The sequence below is a fragment of the Salminus brasiliensis genome, chromosome 13 (genome assembly GCF_030463535.1).
Source record: "Salminus brasiliensis chromosome 13, fSalBra1.hap2, whole genome shotgun sequence".
NCBI classification, from domain to species: domain Eukaryota; kingdom Metazoa; phylum Chordata; class Actinopteri; order Characiformes; family Bryconidae; genus Salminus; species Salminus brasiliensis.
The window spans coordinates 3,855,712-3,877,290 of NC_132890.1; the positions used below are offsets into that span (position 1 = coordinate 3,855,712).

The window sequence follows — 21,579 nt, forward strand, 5'->3', positions numbered from 1 at the left end:
TCTCATCTCCAGAAGCAATTCATCCTGAGTCAGGAACTATGGATACTCTCTGGCAGGCTGTGTCAACGTTAGTACTTTGTCTAGGATCATGGGTAAAGTGCAGCTTAGTCTACATTCAGAAGAGTTTAGGGTTCGAGGCCTGGGTTAAGTGGAGTCTGGCCAGATTCGGACTGTGGGGTCATTCTAATGCTGATCCAATGAGAAGCGAGTCAAATGGCAACCAAATAGAGGCATGGAGAACAGACCAGGAGTCCAGGACCTATTGTTACCATGGTAATGGACCAATGGTTGCTGTGCAGACCAGCACACATATTTTCTATGTGAGTTTCTGCAAACACACCTGTACACTTCTCCAGACCAGTATGGCCTGGAGAAAAATGTCTAGATTGGTATCAAAACCTCAGAACTCCTCCTGAAAATGTCAACTGTTCTTTACGAAGCATGAACATTTTATGGTGAATTTACTAAAATTGACCATTTTGGAGATACAAGGTTTTGTATCCACGACACCTGCAGATTATCTGGACCAAAGCAGAGCTGCTCAATCCTGGTTCTGAAGATATACCACCCTGGATAGTTCTGATCCAACAATGAACAGAGCCCACTGAAGGCCTGCACTGCCTGGATCAGGTGCTGATGATTAGGGTTGGTGCCGGTGCCAAACTCTGAAGGGGGACCAAGCTCAGGCACTCTTGCTGTAGACCATCATTATGTGATTTGATAGTGTTGACCAGGTGTACCCAGCTCTTAATGGCCCAATCCAGGTAATGCAGGCCTTAAGAAGGGGTTGTACAGTAGAATAGAGCTACATACTATATGGACAAAAGTATTTGGACACCTACTAATTAATAATTTCTTCTTAGAGAATGGTTTTAAAAAAGAGTTTATGCTGCTTTTGTTGGGGTGACACTGTCTACTGTTCAGGGAAGGTGTTCTGCTAGATTCTGGAGCATTGCTGTGAGGACCTGATTGCATTCAGCCTCAAGAGCATTAGTGAGGTGAGGATGTTGGATGATCACTACATCACCTCATCCTTAACTTTAAATTCCAGACGTTTTGGATGGAGCACTAGACATCATTCCAGCTCAATGCTGGGGTGCTATATACCCCTCTAGCCCACGCCTGGCTTTAGGCAGCATGGTGCCAATAGGTTCATGTTTACCCGCTCCAGAGAGTCCTATTCTATTGCCAGTCCTTCTCCACAGGGATTAGAACATATAGTATAGATGTGTTGGATCTGAACTCTGGGATGGTATTTCTCCAGGACCTGGATTGGTCACCCCTGGTCTCAAGTTCTCATTCTTCACCAGTAAACCTGGTGCATACCTGTTTTTTCATTGTATACATCGTTCTTCTACTCAAAGTCTTGTTTCATTTCATGTGTCAGGCTGACCTGGAAAGACTGGCAGAATGTAGCGAGTATTTCAGGGCTTTGTCCCACTCCAGCATGAGAGAGACAGAAGAGCATCTAGTGAACCTGGGCCATGTACCATCCAGAGTTTTCCACAACCTCCTGCAGTTCTGCTTCCTACACAGATTCAGTGTGCCAGAGACCCTCATTGGGGAGCACCTTCGGGTGAGCACCTATCTGTTGGTCCCTGGCTTCACAGCTCGCTTGCTAATGGCCCTCTCTGAGATCCTCACAGAGCACACCTACCTCGCTTACCTGCGGCTGGCTGAGGAGTTGTGCAGCAGTGAACTCCAGGAGGTTGTGCTAGCCTACCTGAGCAAGAACCTTTTGGAGCTTCCTTCCCTGAACAGAAACCTGGAGCTCCATCTACAACAGGAGCTTCTCCAAATGCGGTCCCAGGGCACCCCACGTCTGTGTTGCCTGAGAAAAGAGAACCTGATCTCACGAGACAACCAGGAAACAGACACCGCAAGGAGGCTTTTCAGATTAGAAGAGGAGGACTGGACATGGAGTTCTGTTACAGATCTGCCGTTCACTGCAGACAAGTGGTGCTTTACCACAGCGGTCCTGTTTAACTATCTCTACCTCATCGGGGGCTACCGGCACCGCACGAAAAGGGGGTATGAGTTTAAGATGGCCTCCTTCCGCTATAATCCCTTAACTGGTAAATGGGTGAAGACAGCACCATTGATCAAGGTATGGTATCTGCTAAACACTGGAATGTCCTGGTTGTTGTTGCTGTTTTAAAAAATGTTGTAAACCTAAAGACGTCCTGGCCTTTTACTTTATCTCTCTCTTATGGTGTCCCCCAGGGTTCAGTTCTTGGCCCCTTTTATTGGCCCCTTGTTTATACACTTCAGATTTGCTGTTGATGCTTAAATTTACATCTGCACCAAGCCCTCTTATACACTGCTTCCTGACTCACTGATTAGATGCCTGGATTTGCTGCCAACAATTTCCTTTAATGAAATAATCATAAATCATAAACCATATTAATTGCATCACCTTCCACCTTTAAGAAATTTGGACGGCCCACATTTTCTATCCTGTGTTTTATCACATCCTCTGTGGGTTCCATGTTGGCCCCACATATAGATGCCCACCAGGGTCAAGGACGGGACCAGGAAGGCCCGTTCTTAGTTATACACTGCACATGGGGCCTAGATAGGTCCCACGTGAGATTAGGGGATTAGGTGGGATGCAACAACGCATGTAACATGTACAAACCCACCTGGAACCTACATAGCCCATGTTCTACCCATGTGAGCCCCACATGAGCATGTTGCCAGATTGCATCCCTCTCATCCTGATTCTGTAGCTGAAACCCTCATACATGCCTTCGTTTCATCTAGACTGGATTATTAACTCAGTTCTAGCTTGACAGTAGTTTTAATATATACTGGGCTCGACAGCAAGAGTTCTCTCTCTCTCTCTCTCTCTCTCACACACACACACACACACACACACACACCAGATCATGGAAACACATAACTCAGTTAGTTTAAAAGACCTGCAGTGGCTCCCAGTCTAATACCGTATCCAATACGGTACCAATACGGCCAATACGGCCCAATACTCTTGATTTTTGAATCTTTACATGGTTTGGCTCTTGATTAGCTTTCTGTTGCGTTGCCCAAACACTACCCTACACGTTCACTCTGGTCTGCCGATACTCATTTACTCTCTGTTCCTTCCCCCAAATTATGGGTGGTCGGAGGACGAGCCTTTAGTGTTGTTTGCCCAAAGTTATGGAACTCCATCCCCTGTATCTCTGCATGTGCATGCCCCCCAGTTACCCTTTTAAGACTGCTTTTTCACATTTGGTATATTAATATTATTAATATATTTTTTTATTTTATTATGGTAACTATTTTGTAATCCGATAAGTTTTCTGAAAGGTGCTAGTTTCATTAAAAATGAAACTATATAATTATTATGATTATTATTATTATTATATTGTTATTTTAGATTTTCCCCTGTTCCCAACACACAATGCAACCAATACACCAATGAGAAGGCCCCTAAGGAGGTCTAGGTTTTACATAAGGGACATTACAGCATGCAGGGCAGTGGTTCTCCAGGACCAGGACTGAGAAGCACTAACCTAAAGGAATAGCTTTGCCAACAGCCTGCCTACAGGGGTCTCAACACCTGGTCCAACACTGATCCTGGTCCAACACTGATCCTGGTCCAACACTGATCCTAGTCCAACACTGAGTTCTCAATGCTGTTTAAATCTGATGACTGTTGGCTTTGGCAGACTCTGCACAAATCAAAGCCCTCACTTGATGAATAGTATGACATATGAATAGTATCTTCCCACCTCTTTATTAAAGAGAAGGCATAGATCCCATCAAATACACCAAGGAAAGCAGTCTAAGCAGCAGTGTGTGGCCGGCGTCTGATCGCCCAACTCCTTCTTTAACTGCCTGTGTATGTTCTGAAGTGTTTCAAAGCAGTGGTCACATGACCATAAACTGCATGAACATAACCTTTAGCACATTTAAACTGTCCTGCTTACCAAACCATGTTTATCCTAATGACTGACTGATAACCTGCAGTGCAAACCCACTCAAAGCTAATACGGAAGTGTGGTCTGGTATGTGTGTGTGTGTGTATATGTGTGTGTGGCTTCTCTCAGCACAGACGGCACTTCAGTGCAGCCGTGTGTGAGGGTCATATCTACGCTGTTGGGGGCTGGTATCTGGACTCGCTGGTGACCCCCGACTCCACCACAGGAGTGTACACAGCTGTGGAGAGATATGACCCATGGGCAGACTCCTGGGCCTTCGTCTCCTCTCTCCCCCTCACAGACTTCCAGTTTACTCTTTCCCTCTCTCACGACTCGCCCCTCACCACCAGCCTAGGGGTCTGCCTCTACGTGCTGGGCAACATCCAGAGAACTGGAGAGAAACTGGTGCTACGCTACGATACAACCCAAGGTGTGGCAATTTGGCAAATGGACTGTAGACTGCAGAGCAGAACATTGGCACCATGCCTAATGATAGGTGTGGGTCAGCATTGCCTTGCACCCAATGATTCTGGGGAGGCTACAGACCCCCCTCAACCCTAACCAGGAAGAATCGGCTAAGGAGATAAATGAATTAATTAATAGTATCTTCCTTTGCATGCTCTCTCAACCCCTCTCTCTCTCTCTCTCTCTCTCTCTCGCAACCTCTACTTTCTCATACAGACTGCTGGAGCGAGCTGTATCCCACCCTCACCCGCGCAAGTGCCGACATCCCCATCCTCCACTTCCTGGGCTCCACAGACAAGTTGATTGTGATTGGGGGAAACAATTTTGAAACCGTGGTGACGTCCTTCTGCGTGGACACTCAGAAGTGGGGTCAGATCAGAAGCATGGAGAAGACTGCGTTGATTGGTCAAGGCACAGTGTTTAATGACAGGGTCTACATGTCAGGAAATCAGGAGGACATTATTTTCTGTCTGGATCTCCAATCTCTGACCTTCTCTCTGCTCCCTTCGCTTCCTGTCTCCACCTGCTATGAGAGCCTTTTCCACCTGTACTTCTGAATCACGGACTGTGTTACTTGTCAGCGCCAAGCAAGTACAACATAAGGGTGCAGAAATGAGGTCATGCAAAAACTGTTTAGTAAATAGGAAATTCTGAAGCTGAAGGTCATGTGTAGGACACTGAGGAAATCAGCAGAACACAAACATTATTTGTAGTAGTACCACCTCAGTGCGGTACCCAGAAAAGTGTCTAACGCAAATACCTACCTTATTATTTTTGCTGTTTATGTTGCATGATACGTTACATGTCCAAAGGTTGGTAGATACCTGCTCATCCAGGAGCATTAATAGGTATTCTGGTCCTTCCATGTGCTCCAGTAACAGTACAGTAACCTCTCAAAAACTTTACACCATATGAAACATTGCTGTGAGCATTTGGCAGCACTCAGACGCAAAGTCTAGATTAGCTTTGGATTGCATATGCCACTCCAACTCCTCTCAAAGGTACTGGATGGTGTCCCATCAGTGGTCACTGTTCCACTGCTCCACATCCCAAAGCTGAGCAAAGGCCCTACACCTCTTCATCCAACACTGGACACTGAGTATAGTGACCTGAGGGTCACGTATGCCTCTCTGAGAGCAGAACTATCAATCTATGGTGTCCACATAGAAAGTATGTGACTTTGTTAAGTGCTTTGTTAAGTGTTTTTTTTTTGTTGTTTTTTACAGCCATTTACAACCCTATGACTTGGCCCTGGAATGAAATAAGCTGTTTATAGTCTTTTCTGGTGGTCTCATGAATCACTTGATGAGCTCTGCTCAGGGTTGCCCATAGGGCTGCTGCCAGGCTGACTCCTCCACGTTCGAAAGAACTCACAGTGATGGCACAGTTGGTCGACAGTTAGAACGTTCCCTCTTCTGCGTGGTCGGACGTTACAAAACCCGGTGCACACCGGACAGTGCTCGAACAGGCTGAGGAGGCACTGTTCGAAAACGACGAACTTGGCGTCTCCGTTCGAGGACCCTGATGGGCCGCTGCAAGAAATAATAAAAAGAAGAAACGAAGAATCAACAAAGAACAGTGCAACCAGTTAGTGTGAAACTCAATCAGACAACCTGCATGTAACTTCACTCACGCAAGCTGAGATGCCTCCTGCTCATCCGCAACAGACTGTGCAGGATCACAGGTCAAATCTGGTGGATCAGCGCATGCAGTGGAAACACCCTCCACCTCCACTTCCACCTCCACCTCATCCTCTGCATCCTCTTCTGCTTCATACTCCACTTTAACCTTTACTTCGTCCAACAATTCTTCTTCTGCTTCCACCTTCACCTTCTTCTTGGCTTCGTCCTCTACTATATCCTCCTCCTCCTCGTCCTCCTCGTCCTCCCATTCCAGACGAGGTCTTTTGGCTTGGCTTGCAGATTCCCTTGGTGGTGAAAGACCTGGCTGTGTTGTGCTCCACGATGCTGCAGATGTTTTGGTGCCTACAGCCACACTTTGACATGACACTGTTGCCTGTATGCCTGCAAATTATATAAAGTAAGGTAAAGTAAAGCATACAATAAATATGCCATAACATTAAAACCTATACCTGCCTAATACAGAGTAGCTCTTCCCTGTGCAGTCACAACTGATCTGAGCATTTGAGGCATGGACTCCACGAGACCTCTGAAGGTGTCCTGCACCAAGATACCACAGTACTAGCAGCAAATCCTTTAAGCACTATAAGCATCAATAAACCTTAGGAGCCTATGACCTTGTCTCCGGTTCACTGGTGGTTCTATTATTATCTGCTGCATACCGGGAACACCCCTCAAGACCTGACTGATATTTCAGAGATCTTCTGACCCAATCGTCTAGTCATCACAGTTTGGTTCTTTGGTTCTTGTCACCTGCAAGAGACTGACTGTCCATCTGCTGCATAATATGGAGACCCACCCCTTGATAGATGCCATTGGAACCAGAAAATCAGTGCTATTCACTTCACCTGTATGGTACTAATGTTATGGCTGATCAGTGTACACAAATAACACAACAACTCTGTCATTCTAATGCAGCACATTCACACTTACCCTCACAATGTGCTACATTACCTTTGCTTCGGATGTGAGGGCTCAGCGTTTTCAAGGAGAGCTGTGTTGACTGGGAGGCTACGCTAGGAGCATCGGTTTGGCAGCCTACATCATTTCTAATGGATGGCTGGCGTGATGGACTCTGAAATACAAACACACAAACACTGACTAGAGCTTCTCCAACTGGTAAAGAACTTTTACATCAAGTGATGACTCTTTAGGCCTTCATAAGGTTCTTTATACTCACAAATCTCTACCCTAAACAAGGCTCCTAATGGAACCAACAGTGGCTCTCCTTTTTCAATGCTCAAAGCCCCATTCCTAGCATCATGTTTAGGAGTGCAGTTCCTAATTCTACCTGCAGTAGCTCCTTGCCTTCAATCTCAAGACCAAAGCTGTTATCTCACCAAGAAATCTGGATACAAAAGTGGACCAAATCACACAGCAAATCTAGCTACTCACAGGCTTCGGTTTGGGTTCCAATAACGTTGGAATTGCACCTCTCTCCAGTGTCAAGCGCTGAGCGAAGCCTGATCGGTATTGTACAAGATTGGAGAAACTGTCCGGAGTGAAATGTGCAGAGCAGACCAACAACTTTGAGTTAAAGCTGGGCGGGATCTTGTTGTATATGAACATGAGCCACGCCCGCTGACAGTTCGGTTCCTTAGGAAGAGTGTGAAAAGTGCCGACGTCCCCGTCACAGCCCGGAACGGTACACTTCTGTGCATATTCTGCCATTTTCATTGTTGCTCTGTTGTCGGTGTGTTGTTCTTCAAAACAAGCCTCTTGGCGCCTTCAAGCTGTGTACAAAGGAGCAAGTTAGAGGCTGTTGAACATTTACAAGGTCACTGCAGAGCAAACTAGCCCATATAGAAATCTGATATATGGCCATATCTGCACATATATCCTAAAGGATGGGGCATATACTCCCAAATATTGACACTGGTTGTTATATACATATATACACACATACTAAACATAAGTAAATATCAATTACTGTTTATATATGTAAAACACACTATATGGACAAAAGTTTTGGGACACCTGCTCATTGTTTGGTTATTCTGAAAGCAAGGGTATTAAAAAAAAGAAAGTTTCTCCGGAAGAAGGCTTTTTACTAGATTATGCAGTGAGGATTTAATTGCATTCAGTGAAAAAAGGGCCTTAGTGAGGTCAGGATGATGAATGATCGCCCCCCACCCCACCTTATCCTAAAAGCTCAATGCTGGGGTTGTATACCCCTTAAGTCCACGCCTGGCATTAGGCAGCATGGTGCCTATAGGTTCATATGTATCTGCTCCAGAGAGTCCTATTTCATTGGCAGTAGTTTTTCTCTACAGAGACTAGACTAGCTGTGTGCGTATTTGTGCATCTGTGTCCGCAACTTAAAGTGTCTGAATGCATTCGTTAGAAGGGGTGTCCACAAACATTTGGACATATAGTGTATGTACAGTACACATAAGTGCACATCACTTTTGGCCAGCTTTTATTATTATTATTTTTTTATTTTTTAGTGATGAATGGGCCTATTGAAATATTTGCAAATACTGAATAGTAATATTTTAATAATAATAATAATAATAATAATAAAAATAATAATAATAGATTAGATTTTCAGTGACAGAAAAACAGAAACAGTTTGACACTAGCCGGGTTTGACACAACAGAAGTGTAATTTATCAGTAATAAATGATTAATATTAGACATATTGTTTGTTTTAATAAAAGACTACAAGGAGTAAGTGTGTGCATATATGCATATAAAAATAAATAAAAGTTTTTTTGTATTTTTTATTTATTTATTTATTTAACAGCAACACACAAACACTGCAGCCTAACATCTTCTTAATGTCCTCTTCACACCCACTGATGGACTCGACTGAGAGATCCAGGAGGCTGAAGCCTCTGACTGGGTCAGACTCTGCTCACCTACCTCGCGCTCACTCTCTGCTCCCTGCTTTGGTGCAGCTCTGGCAGGTATACGCGCTCTTTGGGCGACAGAAAAATAGCAGGAAAATTAAAAGATCGTTTAAAAAGTCGTTTCACACCAAAATCATCCGAACAGATAAAACACGGCGTGCTGTCGAGCTCCAAAATCGTAAGTAAGACTTAAAGGCAGCAAAAATAAACCAGTAACATGGACAGAATCTCCAAGCTGGGTGGAAGTAACGTCGTTCTTCAAAATAAAAGTCCCACACAGCCATTCAACAATGCTAGAGCTTAGAGCATTTTTATTTCTCTTATTGTAATAAATAAATAGTCTAATAAATAAAAGGAAAATACATTGCTGGAGGTTGCTGTTGTAGGTTTCATTGTTCATCTTTAAAGTGCATTTATTGTAGCTATATTTTAGAAAATAATATGTTTGTTGCATGTAAATTTACATTTATCAGTGTGAAATTTGTGTGAAATAAGATTAATAAGAAAAAGTGTAATATAATCTTTATTACGTTTATCTTATATATTTATTACAAAGTAGCTATTTGTGTAGTACAGATGTACTACTTGGTCACATGACTTACACATATTACATAGGTGACACATGCACTGGTTACTGAGGGATACTATCTATGCCCAAATGTATGTAAACATCCTGTCTAATGTATGCTCTCAGCTACTTGAAGTGTACATGCGCGCACACACACACACACACACACACACACACACACACACACACACACACCATGTCTAGTCCCTGTAGAGAAGCACTGCCAATATCTGGAGCAGGTAAACATAAACCCATAGGCACCATGTTGTCTAATGCCAGTGCTGGGCTAGCATGGCATAAAGCGCCCCCCTTCTTCTCTGGACTGTAGAGACAGTCACTCCAACAAATGCTGGATAATCTTTTTTTTTTTTTATTACTCTTGAGTTCAGAAGAAACAATGAATGAGCAGGCGTCCCAATACTTTTGTCAATCTAGTGTTTTTCTCACGTAGGTTAGTACTGTTTGGTTACACGTGTACTTTTTGGTCAAGACTATTAATGAGTCATTAAGTTTAGGCTTTTGCCGGATTTGCTTTTCAAGAACAGCAGTGTTTGAGGTTCATGGAAAGTCACTCCCATGTCCAGAACGCTCCTTATTCTCCTTATTCCAAAGCCAATACAGTCTGCCATTCTAGGGCTCTTTTGAAGTAGCCAAAATCACTGATTAGAAAAGGGGTTTAAATAGTTTTGGGCCTGTGTAGTACCCTATGAAGTCCACACTGTAGTATAAGACATATTTAAGCTGTCTTACTAAGGGGCACTACAGATTTCTTAGACTTGCCCTTAATGCAACTGAAGGTCTTTTTCATGAGAGAGTTCTTAACACTCTGTTCTTCCAACCACAGAGGCAACTTCCAAGAATGACCAGGGGCGTTGCGGTGGCAACGGACGCCCATTGCATAACACGCTCAGAAGCCTTATTTAGTGCCCAGCTGAGGAGACCGGGAAGTCTTCCTAACATGCACGCAGAAATCCTCCAGCTTCGTCCTCCTGTGTTTTAGCTTTGCAGCAAGATTGTTGATATTTGGGCCACCAGCCTCAGCCAGGGCCAGAGAGGTGTCCAGTTACAAACACACCACCACTTACACACACACACATACACACTGTGGTGGAGAGCAAGGAAGAGAGAAACACTCAGAAGAAAAAAGGCACGGAAGGTAGAGAAGGCAGAGAAGGACCAATTTCCACCCACGGTTTACTCGAGAAGAGCCGACAGCAGGGTCACACTGAGCTCCACAGCTGTCTTCATACCCGGGAGGTCCCACTGACCCTTAGAGGAGAACCTGGACGTGTTCGGTCACTCTTGTGTCATTGCACCGGCATAAGATCACTTTGCTGTAAGAAAAGGTACAGTAAAGCTGTGGTGTTTGTTTGTTCAGATATCTCTTGAACTTGAACAGCCTGTTTGTATTGATTATGTTAATCAATATTGACTAATTTAATTGTCAGTGGTTTTAGGGGATGAATATGAATGGGGTTTTATCATTGTATGGTAAATCATATATTTCATACTTTACATGATACTATATGGTAAAACTGCTATGATTAAGTGCCATATATATATATATATATATATATATATATATATATATATATATATATAGTTGTATTAGTTAGTTAAGTTTGATATTATATAATAATATATATTATATATGACATTATATATGTACATTAGATAGTATATACCAAAAATATAAACTATTAGTTTTCTAAATATGCTCAAATATGCTTCACCTGCATCATTTCATCTATATTGTTTGTGCACAATCAAGTCCATTCCCTAATTTGAGAAAATACACAAACTAATAATAATATTGTGATATAATACAGTATTGCAATATTATAAAAACACTGTTTTATTGGACATCTCCATTTACAAATATTGCATATATATATGGATTGCTTTATTGTATATGTGGTTAGTTTTACTAATTTCTAGCATATGGTCCACGTTTAACTGTAAGCTGGTCTCACCTACAGCCTGGCAGTAGTCTACCATTGTTTTGCACACAACATGGCCTGCTTAATCACGGCCTAATTACTAATTAGAGATGAGACACTCATTTAAAATAATACTGTAAAAAAACCCTACAGCTTTAATCTGTGACGCTATCAGCCGACAACCTTGACGCACTACTGCATGCCTCTCTGGCCGTCCACTCTGCTATTTTCTGCCTGCTCAACTTTGCCCTACTTGGTGTGCCTCCAGTCATATGACATGGAAAAAGAAACTCAAGCCTTACACTGTCACTAGCACAACCTGTGAGGACAACACTACCTGCCTGAGTGACCTATGGCCTATAAAGCGGCCATGAAGGCTCTGTTCACTTTAACACAGCTTGCTTTGTTGGCAGTGATATTCAGTGAGAAGGCGGTGATAATGGAATGTGCTATTCTCTTAACCTTGAGTGCATTCAGATGAGGTCATAAGGGTCAGTGTGTGTAGTATGGTTATAAGGACAGGCGTGTATGTGGACACGGACCCTGAGTTATAAAGACTTGCTTAGACCTTTCGTTTGTTTTCTTACTCAATATTGCTTGAATTCAGGCTGTCCTTTCCCTCATTCATAAAAAAGGCATGTTAAATGAAGTGATGTGAGCTCACTGTATGAATCACTCCTCTGGCTCTTTTCTTACTTGCTGTTTTGTTGCCCTCAGCGTTTGCGATGGCAGAGGCCCACCAGGCGGTGGCCTTCCAGTTCACCGTCACCCCGGAGGGCATCAATCTTCAGTTGAGCCGTGAGGTGCTCAAGCACATCTACCTGTCTGGAGTAACATCATGGAGAAAGCGTGCAATTCAGTTCAAAGTGAGTCAGGAATCCTTCTAATAAACCGAAAAGGCATTTGGAATATTGCCAGCTAGTAAAAATAGACTAGTAGGGTACTGCTAAGTTTTAGGCATCTAAGCACATTATTAAAAGCATTTCTCTCAGAGAGTTTTACAGTAGAAGCTCCAGATCTCATCAGAACAGATGCAGGTGAACGTAAATCCAGTAAAAAGGAGAAACAAGAGCTTCTCATTCTGAAGAAAGAAAGTAGTGAGATCTTGTCGGTGAGCTAGTCTGAAGAACAGAGCTCGGTTCCTCCAGGTTTCTCCTGGACGCCCCCCCCCCCCCCCCCAGTCCAGCTGCAGCAGCTCACCTGATTTACCATCATTAAGCCCTGATTTACCAAACCAGGTGTTGGAGGAGAACTCTAAACAATATCAGATGAGGAGACGACCACACTGTATTAACAGTTTTCATCTTTTTGTGTGTTCGAGCAGAATGGCATCCTAACTGGGGTCTATCCCGCGAGTCCCTCCAGCTGGCTATTCATGGTTATTGCAATAATGAGCTCCATGTATGCCCGAGTAGACCCCTCCATGGGTATGATTGACAGCATCAAGAAAGTTTTACCTGTGAGGTCTGTATATCAGCAGCCCGAACATAAAAACAAACACTATAAATCCATAATTACTAGCTTGTTTTATTTAGTGTAAGATTTGCTTTAGATTATCGGTTCCTCATTTCCAACCGCCAGCACACCAGTACAGACCCAAAATAGGAATTATACACTAGCCACTGATTATGACTGATTATGACTTTGTGAAAGACAGCACTGACCCAATCACTCAATCGGGTGTTGTGTTATTGTTTTTTTAATATAATTATAGCAAATGGACACTGTATTTGGATGGAATATTATATGTAATACATAAAATCCAAGTCAAATATTTCTAAGTCGTAATTGTGGAAACCTTTCATATACAAGTCAAATATCGTATGTCATTAAGTAAATGTATTACAGGTTTATGTTTGTATATATTGATATATGGCTGACATATATACATTGTTCATACTTGAAAATGACCAATATGTGACAGATACATGTGAAGGAAAATAAATAACTAACTAAATAACTAACTAAATAAAAATGATTACATTTATCCATTTTATATATAAGATAAAATGAATAACTCTATATATTAATTTTTATTTTATTTTCTAACAGCTGTTTTTTTTATTATTATTTGTATCTCTGTAGTGACTATCTCACGCTCCAAACCCAGATGGTGCTGAGTGCCATCCTGTTTGCCACAGGCCTGTGGCTGTCCCTAATTCTGCTGCTGCGCTACACTCTGAAAGCTCTGCTCTCCTACCATGGCTGGATCTTTGAGGCGCATGGCAAAACCAGCATGCCCACCAGACTCTGGATGGTAGGATGACCTCCATTGCCTGGAGATGGAGGATGACCTCCATTGCACTATTTATTTGGTTGAAGCTGAGCTTTGCAGATATCTCATGTAAAGTGTCTTGCTTGTTTCAGAGGCTGGTAAAGATGTTTTCGGGTCGCCGACCTTTGCTCTACAGTTTCCAGGCCGCTTTACCCAGACTGCCTGTGCCCAACATTGATGATACCATCCGCAGGGTGAGATGGCCAAAGAGTCCATTGTGCAGATGTTAAAGGAATGATTCATCGAAAAATCTATTTTACACACTTTCCCCCTTATAAATACAAATATAATAGGAAGATGCATTTATACATTTTTAAGAAGTATAAATAGTACGTGTGTAACTTTGGCTTGGCATGATGGCTAGTTTAGGGTACTACAACGATCCCTAGCAGCATAGCCTAGCCTAGCCTAACCTAACCTTATCTTTCTTAGCATAGCATTTGTGACTGTAAGAAGACATTATACTTGTTCCCCAGTGTGTGATTACCTAGCTGAAGAGATTAAAGTCTGGTAGGGTTAACTTTGAAGGTAGCACCCATGTAAGCTCCAAGCTAGCCTCATCGGCTCCTTGGCTCACTCTCCTCATCACGTGCGGTTGGCTCTTCCCAGTCGGCCATAGCAACAAGCTAGCCTCGTCGACCAGTCCTTTACAGCAATAGCTCATATCAAATGTATGACATTTTCCCCAAGGTGTCCAAGATGTGGCTCATGAGGCCATGCGGCTAATGTACACTATGTGTCCAAATGTTTGTGGACACTACTATAATGAATGCATTCAGCTACTTTAAGTTACACCTATTGCTGACACAGATGTGCAAATACATATATACACACACAGCTTATCTAGTTCTGGCAGAAAAGTATTGCCAATAGAATAGGACATAAACATTAACCTATTTGCACCAGGTGTGGCCTAGAGGGGTATAAAGCCCCCCAGCATTAAGCTGTGGAGCAGGGGAACTGTTTTCTCTGGAATGCTGGTGATTCCATCCAGAACTTTTGGGATGAGCACACTTCTGTCACTGAATGCAATCAAGTCCTCACAGCTATGCTAGTAGAAATATAGTAGGAAGTCTTCACTGAACAGTAGAGACTGTTACTCCAACAAAAGCAGGATAAACTCTTTTTCTAATACCCTAATGATTTCAGAGGGAATGATGAGTGAGCAGGTGTCCCAATACTTTTGTCCGTATAGTATAGCTAAGACATAATAGAAGCCCATATCAACTTCCCTTTAAATTAAGACCTCCCCTCTTTCTCTCTCTCAGTATCTTGAATCAGTGCGACCCCTACTGGACGATGACCAATACAAACAGATGGAAACTCTGGCCAATGAGTTCAGAAAGGACCAAGCCCCCAAACTGCAAAAGTACCTCATGTTGAAATCCTGGTGGGCCAATAACTATGTAAGTAAACCCAAATGCATGTTTTTCTTGCTCTACTAAGTCCATTTATGAGCAGAGACATGTGAAATGAGTGTGTGTGGTGAGGGTACAGGCAATTAACTTCTACCATGTCTGTGAAAAGGTCAGCGACTGGTGGGAAGAGTATATCTATATGAGAGGTCGAGGCCCTATCATGGTGAACAGCAACTTCTACACCATGGTGAGAAGAACAAGGGTCACTCACCCATGACTCAGATGACCTGTTCTGCTCATATACTGTTACACCTGTGAAACAAACCTGTCTCCACCTGTCTCTCTCAGGATCTGCTGTATATGTTCCCCACCCACAGACAGGCAGCACGGGCAGGAAATGTGGTCCACGCCATTCTGCAGTACCGCCGTAAGCTGGAGCGAGGAGAGCATGCCCCGGTACACACAATCACTCCATGGCTTACCACAGATACCACAGCTTACACAAACAAGTATTATAGATTACGACATAAATAAAGAGAATCATAGGCCAATATTTTTCATGTACATACACTACGTGGCCAAAAGTATTGGGACACCTTCTCATTCATTAAGAATAATTTCTCTTGGAGCATGACTGTGACAAGAGTGTTAGTAAAGTCAGGATGTTGGATGATGATCACCACCACACCTCACCCCCAGCTCCACAACTCATCCCAAAAGTATTAGATGGAGCCACACAGTTCAATGCCTGGCATTAGGCATGGAGTCCAACAGAGTCCTTTTCTATTAGCAGTACTGCTGTACAGGCTCATCTGTGTTAGCAAAGGGTGCAAATTAAAGTAGCTGAAAGTAGCTTGAAGTAGTTGAATGCAACACAGAACTGTCCACAAACATTTGGACATATAGTATATGACTTATAACAGCATTAATACCGTTACGCTGACTGACTCTGTTTTGTCCCTGCAGCTGAGAGCTCTGGGGGTGGTGCCTATGTGCTCCTATCAGTATGAGCGAATGTTCAACACCACTCGAATCCCCGGCATTGAGACAGGTAATGATTACGCCTCAACAGAACTGCATGAGTGACAAAAAGCTGATACCGCAGACAAATGCTCCATTTAACTGCATAACGGATGATCATTGAATTCATTGGCTTCCTTACCGACCAATAACATGGAAATCTGATTACTTTTATTAAAAAACAGGCAAACAACTTAATCAATCACAATACAGGACATTAATCAGGTCTACTAACATGTACATACATTTTAAATGAAATAAATCTATAATACCAGACATTTACAGTTATAAACTTCATGTAAACAAAATATTTATAATATTATTTATATTACCTCCTACTCAAATTGCACAGTAGTGTTCTTGTTGCACTTTTTGTAAAAGTTCCTACATTTATATATTTATAATAATCAATATTATATTAGCATTTTACTAACAATAAAGAATGTTTATTATATATATATATATATATATATATATATATATATATATATATATATACACATTCACACAAAAAATGTATATAAATAACATAAACACAGTATATATATATTTATATATACAGAATGATGTTTGTTTTTGTATTGCTGCATAAATATATATATATATGTGTGTGTGTGTGTGTGTGTGTGCGCGCGATTGTGTATGTGTGTATATTTGATTGTTTGATTGCATTCAGATACCGTCCAGCACCTTAGGAACAGGAAGCACCTGGTGGTGTACCACCGCGGGCGCTTCTTTAGAGTCTGGCTGTACTACGGCGGCCGCCATCTCTTGCCTTCTGAACTGGAGCAGCAGTTTCAGCACATTCTCAACGACACCACCGAGCCCCAGCCTGGAGAGCTCAAACTGGCCGCACTCACAGCCGGAAACAGGTGAACAAAATACACAAGCATAATCAATATACAGATATTTCTCACAGTGCAAAGATATTCAAATGTTAATTAATGTTTAATGTTTTATTACTGACAAAGTCACCTAACCGGTCACATGGCCTGTTCTTAGATTAATAATAGACTGCTTTTGCAATGCAGTAAAAACTGTCCTCTCATCTCAGTCCTCTAAACAATTTTTGTGACATTAATTTGTCAGTTCTCCAAAATCTAGTAGAAAGCCTTTTATCTCCCACTCCAATAAAAGCATGATCAACTCTTTTTAATACCCTTGATGTGAGAAGAAACAATGAATGAGCAGGCGTCCCAATACTTTTGTCCATATATTGTATTTCTCTTTAAAAACACCTCTAGAGTTCCGTGGGCCAAAGCACGGCAAAAGTACTTCAGCGATGGGGTGAACAGGGCGTCTTTGAGTGCCATAGAAACAGCTGCGTTTTTTCTGACCCTGGATGATGAGGAGCACGGATATGACCCTGAAAGGCCAGGATCCATGGATCTCTATGCCAAATCTCTGCTGCACGGAAAGTGCTACGACAGGTATGGGGATGTTGGCAGGCTTGTGGTCATGAGAATCTATATTTAGACACATTAAACCGGACATAACAATGCTTACCGTGCCCACTCTATCTCTCCTCAGGTGGTTTGATAAATCCTTCACTCTGATTGTCTATAAGAATGGTAAAATCGGGGTGAACACTGAGCATTCGTGGGCAGATGCCCCCATCATTGGACATATGTGGGAGGTAAAACTTACTATACCACTCAACTCAAATTCTGTATTTACACCATAACACCATCAGCCATAACATTGAAAAAACACTGACGTGATGTGAATAACATGTGGTAGGATCCACATATTAGGCAGCAAGTGACCTGTCAGTTTTTGAAGATGATTGGTGGTGATTGTCTGGTGTTTAAATAGGAGAAATGAGAAGCATAAGAAAATGAGAAGCATAAGAATCTGGGTCAGAACGTCTCCAAAACATTAGACAGGTCTTGTGGGGTCTTCCTATGGGGTATGCAGTAGTCAGTGCTTACCAAAAGTGCTCCAAGGAACGGCAACCGCTGAATTGGTGAAAGGGTCATGGGCTCCCTGATGCATGTGGGGATCAGAGCCGGCCCAAGACATACTCGAATTACGCGGCCGCTTAGGGCCCCAACGCCACCAGCGGGCACCCAAGAGCACCAAGATATTATAATAAACATACATATTTCAAAGATAACATTGAATAATAAAGGCCTGGACCGGCCCTTGTGGGGATGCGTGTGTGGCCCGATCCCACAGAAGAGCTACTGTAACACAAATGTCCAAAAAAGTTAATGATAGCTTGTGTCCATGAGTCCATGCTTCGACAGGTCAGTGCGGCATTGGTGGTACGAATGGGATCTACACAATTTAGTTAGTGGTTTTAATGTTATGGCTGATTTGTGTATGTGCTACAATTTTAATAGCATGATCGTTGTATTGTTTGGCAACCACTGTCTATTGTTAAAGGGACTTAACAGACAGTGTTTCCTGTGCTATAACCAGGACGTTTTGGCTACAGACTACTTCCGCTTGGGCTACACCGAGGAAGGCCACTGCAAAGGAGACATCAATAAAGGTCTGGTTCTCCCTACCAGGCTACAGTGGGACATTCCAAAAGCGGTATGCCTTAGACCTGGGCCTGCTGTAACGAAAGACATGTGTGCTAAAAGTAAGATGGTTCAGCTTGCACTCATACTTGCTGTAGGTTGTGACTTCCCCTTCTCTCTAATTCTCTCAGTGTCAGGACATTATTGAAGGCTCCTACGCGATAGCACGAGAGATAGCTGATGATGTGGATTTCCACGGCTGTGTGTTTGAAGAATTTGGGAAAGGTCTGATTAAGAAATGCAGAACAAGCCCTGATGCTTTTATTCAGTTGGCACTCCAACTCGCTCACTTCAGGGTATGCTAAACACGCACACAGACACCCATGTTTTTAAATAGCCTAACCTTTCTGTTAATAGGTGCTAACTGTTTGTTTCTCTGTGTTGTGTCATTTCTATTAGGACAAAGGTGAGTTCTGTCTGACATATGAGTCCTCGATGACCCGCATGTTCCGAGAGGGACGGACCGAGACGGTTCGTTCCTGCACCATTGAATCTGCGGCCTTCGTCCAAGCCATGGAGGACGAGGCCTACACGGTAAGAGCAGGCCTGGATGGTGGGGTGCAAGAAAGCACTGTGACTTGACATACACAGAAATAGCAGAATGTGATGACCACCTGCCTAACGGTGGGTATAACCATCCTTGGCTTGGATGACACTAGCGAGACATGGTGGCATGGTGTTCATTATAGAGGTTAGCTGCTCCATAGTGGCATGTCCATTGCTGTGTACCACTTGCCGGAGTTGTCGTTCCCATCTGGCATGCATCAATGGCCCGTGGGACACCATTGTTATGCTGTTGGGAGGCCATTCTTGGTACTCCTTAACTACGGTGGCTGTAGAACATTGCACGAAGTTAGCAGTTTCCGAGATGATACCCCTCTTTGCAGTTATATCAGAATATTGTATATATATGTCCACCCCTGGCTTGGAATAAACTCAGCCCGGGACCGATGCCACACAACAGGGTTTACTGCACATATGAATAAGCGAGGACACCAGTCAGTTGTTACAGGGTGCAAAACCATCGTCATGGGCAAAGGATGCGATTTGACGGATGTAAAAAAGGACATGATAATGGGGTACCGGGTAAAGAGTGGTAGCATCTCTGTATAAAAGCTACGTTTGTGGGATGTCCTGGAGCCACCCGAATGAAGGTTTACTGAGAACGGACTTGGATCGCATAACAGTGGAGCCCTACGGGTCTTTGATGCCAGAGGGGAACTACGATTCCAGCAAGTGGGTCAGAACAATTGCCGCACCACTGTGGAGCAGCTAACCTCTATACTCAACAATTTCCATCACCTAATACTCAAAATACAAAATAATCCATGCCACAACGTCTTGCTAATATCATCTGAGCCAAGGGTGGTTATTCCCACTATTAGGAAGGTGGTCATAATATTTTGATATGGTCGTAAAGAAAGCCTATCCTTCATTTATTTATTTAATTCTGTTCGGATGACCAGAATGAGAAGCGGCTGGCTCTGTTTCGGATAGCTGCAGATAAACACCAGAACATGTATCGTCTGGCCATGACGGGAGCTGGGATCGATCGCCATCTCTTCTGCCTGTATATCATCTCCAAACTGCTGGACGTTGAATCCCCCTTCCTCAAACAGGTATTCAAAATCATATTAAAATGCTGTGCTATACTATATGTCCAAATGTTTGTGGACACCCCTTCTAATGGATACATTCAGCTACTTTAAGTAGACTGTGTGGGCTAAAGGGGGTTTGTGGTGTTCTCTGGAAATGTTGGTGCTGCTCCATCCAGGGGAGATGGGGATGTTGTGGTGGTAGTGACCATCCAACATGATCACCTGACCTCACAATGCTCTTGTCGCTGAATGCAATCAGATGATCCTCACAAAATCTAGTAGACAGCCTTCTTCCTTTGGGCGGTGGAGACAGTTACTCCAACAAAAGCAGGTGTCCCAATACTTTGAACGCCTTTTTCTTCAGGTTCTTTCGGAGCCTTGGCGTCTCTCCACGAGTCAGACGCCCCAGCAGCAGCTCAACCTTGTTGATATCCAGAAGTTCCCTAAATACGTAGGAGCGGGAGGTGGCTTTGGGCCTGTGAGTCTTCCATACACCCAAAAGCATATTAGACACCACTACACACAGCAGGCCTACTCCTGATGACAAAACAAGCCACCAGAGCTTGTGATCATGCGCTGTGCATCACCATCTAGGGTACACCACTTACATGCTCTACATATTTACATTCTGAATGGTTCCTTTCAGGTTGCTGATGATGGTTATGGAGTTTCCTATATTATCGTTGGGGAGAATCTCATCACATTCCACATCTCCAGCAAGTTCTCCTGCCCAGAAACGGTAAGACACTTCCAAAGCTGTGAAACGTCTCCAAACAGAAATTAAAACATTAATTAATCAATTGTTAATTTCTAGATCCAGAATAAACAGCTATGTCATTTAACCTAAACGTATCTAAGCAAAAACCTGTTCCAGGACCAAGTTGTGTCTCTCTGCGTCCACAGGACTCACACCGCTTCGGCCAGAACATCAGGCAGGCCATGCTGGACATTAGAGCACTGTTTAACCAGAAGCAGAAGGCAAATTAACTCTCAATGGTGTGAACTGAAGAAATCGCCACACACAAATGCACAGATATGGCTTGTCTTTTGCACAGCTGAGAGCCTAATGGACAGAGTCACAGGAGTCACACAGATCACAAGTGAACGCTAAGAGAACCTGTAAAAAATACTGTACAGTTATCATAGACATTAATCAAAATTAAATCACTGCACTGTCAAGCGTGGAACAATATTAACTAGAAAGACTTTTTAAGAAAATGTGTTAGAAAATTGTTAAGAAAAATGACTGACTTTTTAAAGTTATGTACTTGTACACAATGTAATATACTTGAAGAGGAACAGTATACTGTGTACAATTGTAAATACTGGTTATTCCATTAAACTGATTTGGTTGTTTTGCTCATTTCTTCCACTGGAAGCTTTTAGGGACGTCCCAGCAGTCACTGCTTAGG

At 42.9% G+C, this 21,579-nt stretch overlaps 3 protein-coding genes across 4 annotated transcripts; 2 read left to right on the plus strand and 1 right to left on the minus strand.

The window, feature by feature from the left end:
- Positions 1-38: 38 nt before the first annotated feature.
- Positions 39-4,986, plus strand: LOC140574960 (uncharacterized). Its single transcript, XM_072695059.1, has 4 exons — positions 39-320; positions 1,388-2,107; positions 4,053-4,353; positions 4,605-4,986. Exons 1-4 carry the CDS (start codon positions 39-41, stop codon positions 4,943-4,945), a joined length of 1,644 nt encoding a protein of 547 aa, XP_072551160.1. The 3' UTR covers positions 4,946-4,986.
- LOC140574961 (uncharacterized) lies at positions 4,705-9,098 on the minus strand. Its single transcript, XM_072695060.1, has 5 exons — positions 8,894-9,098; positions 7,424-7,761; positions 6,983-7,103; positions 6,022-6,412; positions 4,705-5,920 (listed from the first exon to the last, which is right to left on the minus strand). The coding sequence occupies exons 2-5, from the start codon at positions 7,703-7,705 to the stop codon at positions 5,680-5,682; spliced, it is 1,035 nt and encodes a 344-aa protein (XP_072551161.1). The 5' UTR covers positions 7,706-7,761; positions 8,894-9,098; the 3' UTR covers positions 4,705-5,679.
- Positions 9,099-10,365: 1,267 nt separating this feature from the next.
- cpt1b (carnitine palmitoyltransferase 1B (muscle)) lies at positions 10,366-21,530 on the plus strand. Of its 2 annotated transcripts, none has more exons than XM_072694769.1 (19): positions 10,366-10,794; positions 12,106-12,254; positions 12,713-12,852; positions 13,474-13,645; positions 13,756-13,857; positions 14,932-15,069; positions 15,191-15,268; positions 15,370-15,477; positions 15,988-16,072; positions 16,718-16,913; positions 17,286-17,471; positions 17,572-17,677; positions 18,466-18,582; positions 18,701-18,865; positions 18,969-19,103; positions 20,036-20,188; positions 20,532-20,645; positions 20,814-20,906; positions 21,071-21,530. In XM_072694769.1, exons 2-19 carry the CDS (start codon positions 12,114-12,116, stop codon positions 21,152-21,154), a joined length of 2,313 nt encoding a protein of 770 aa, XP_072550870.1. In that variant the 5' UTR covers positions 10,366-10,794; positions 12,106-12,113; the 3' UTR covers positions 21,155-21,530. The 2 variants fall into 2 exon arrangements, with proteins under 2 accessions (XP_072550870.1, XP_072550871.1); XM_072694770.1 differs by lacking the exon at positions 10,366-10,794 and adding an exon at positions 11,998-12,023.
- The last annotated feature ends 49 nt before the right edge of the window (positions 21,531-21,579 follow it).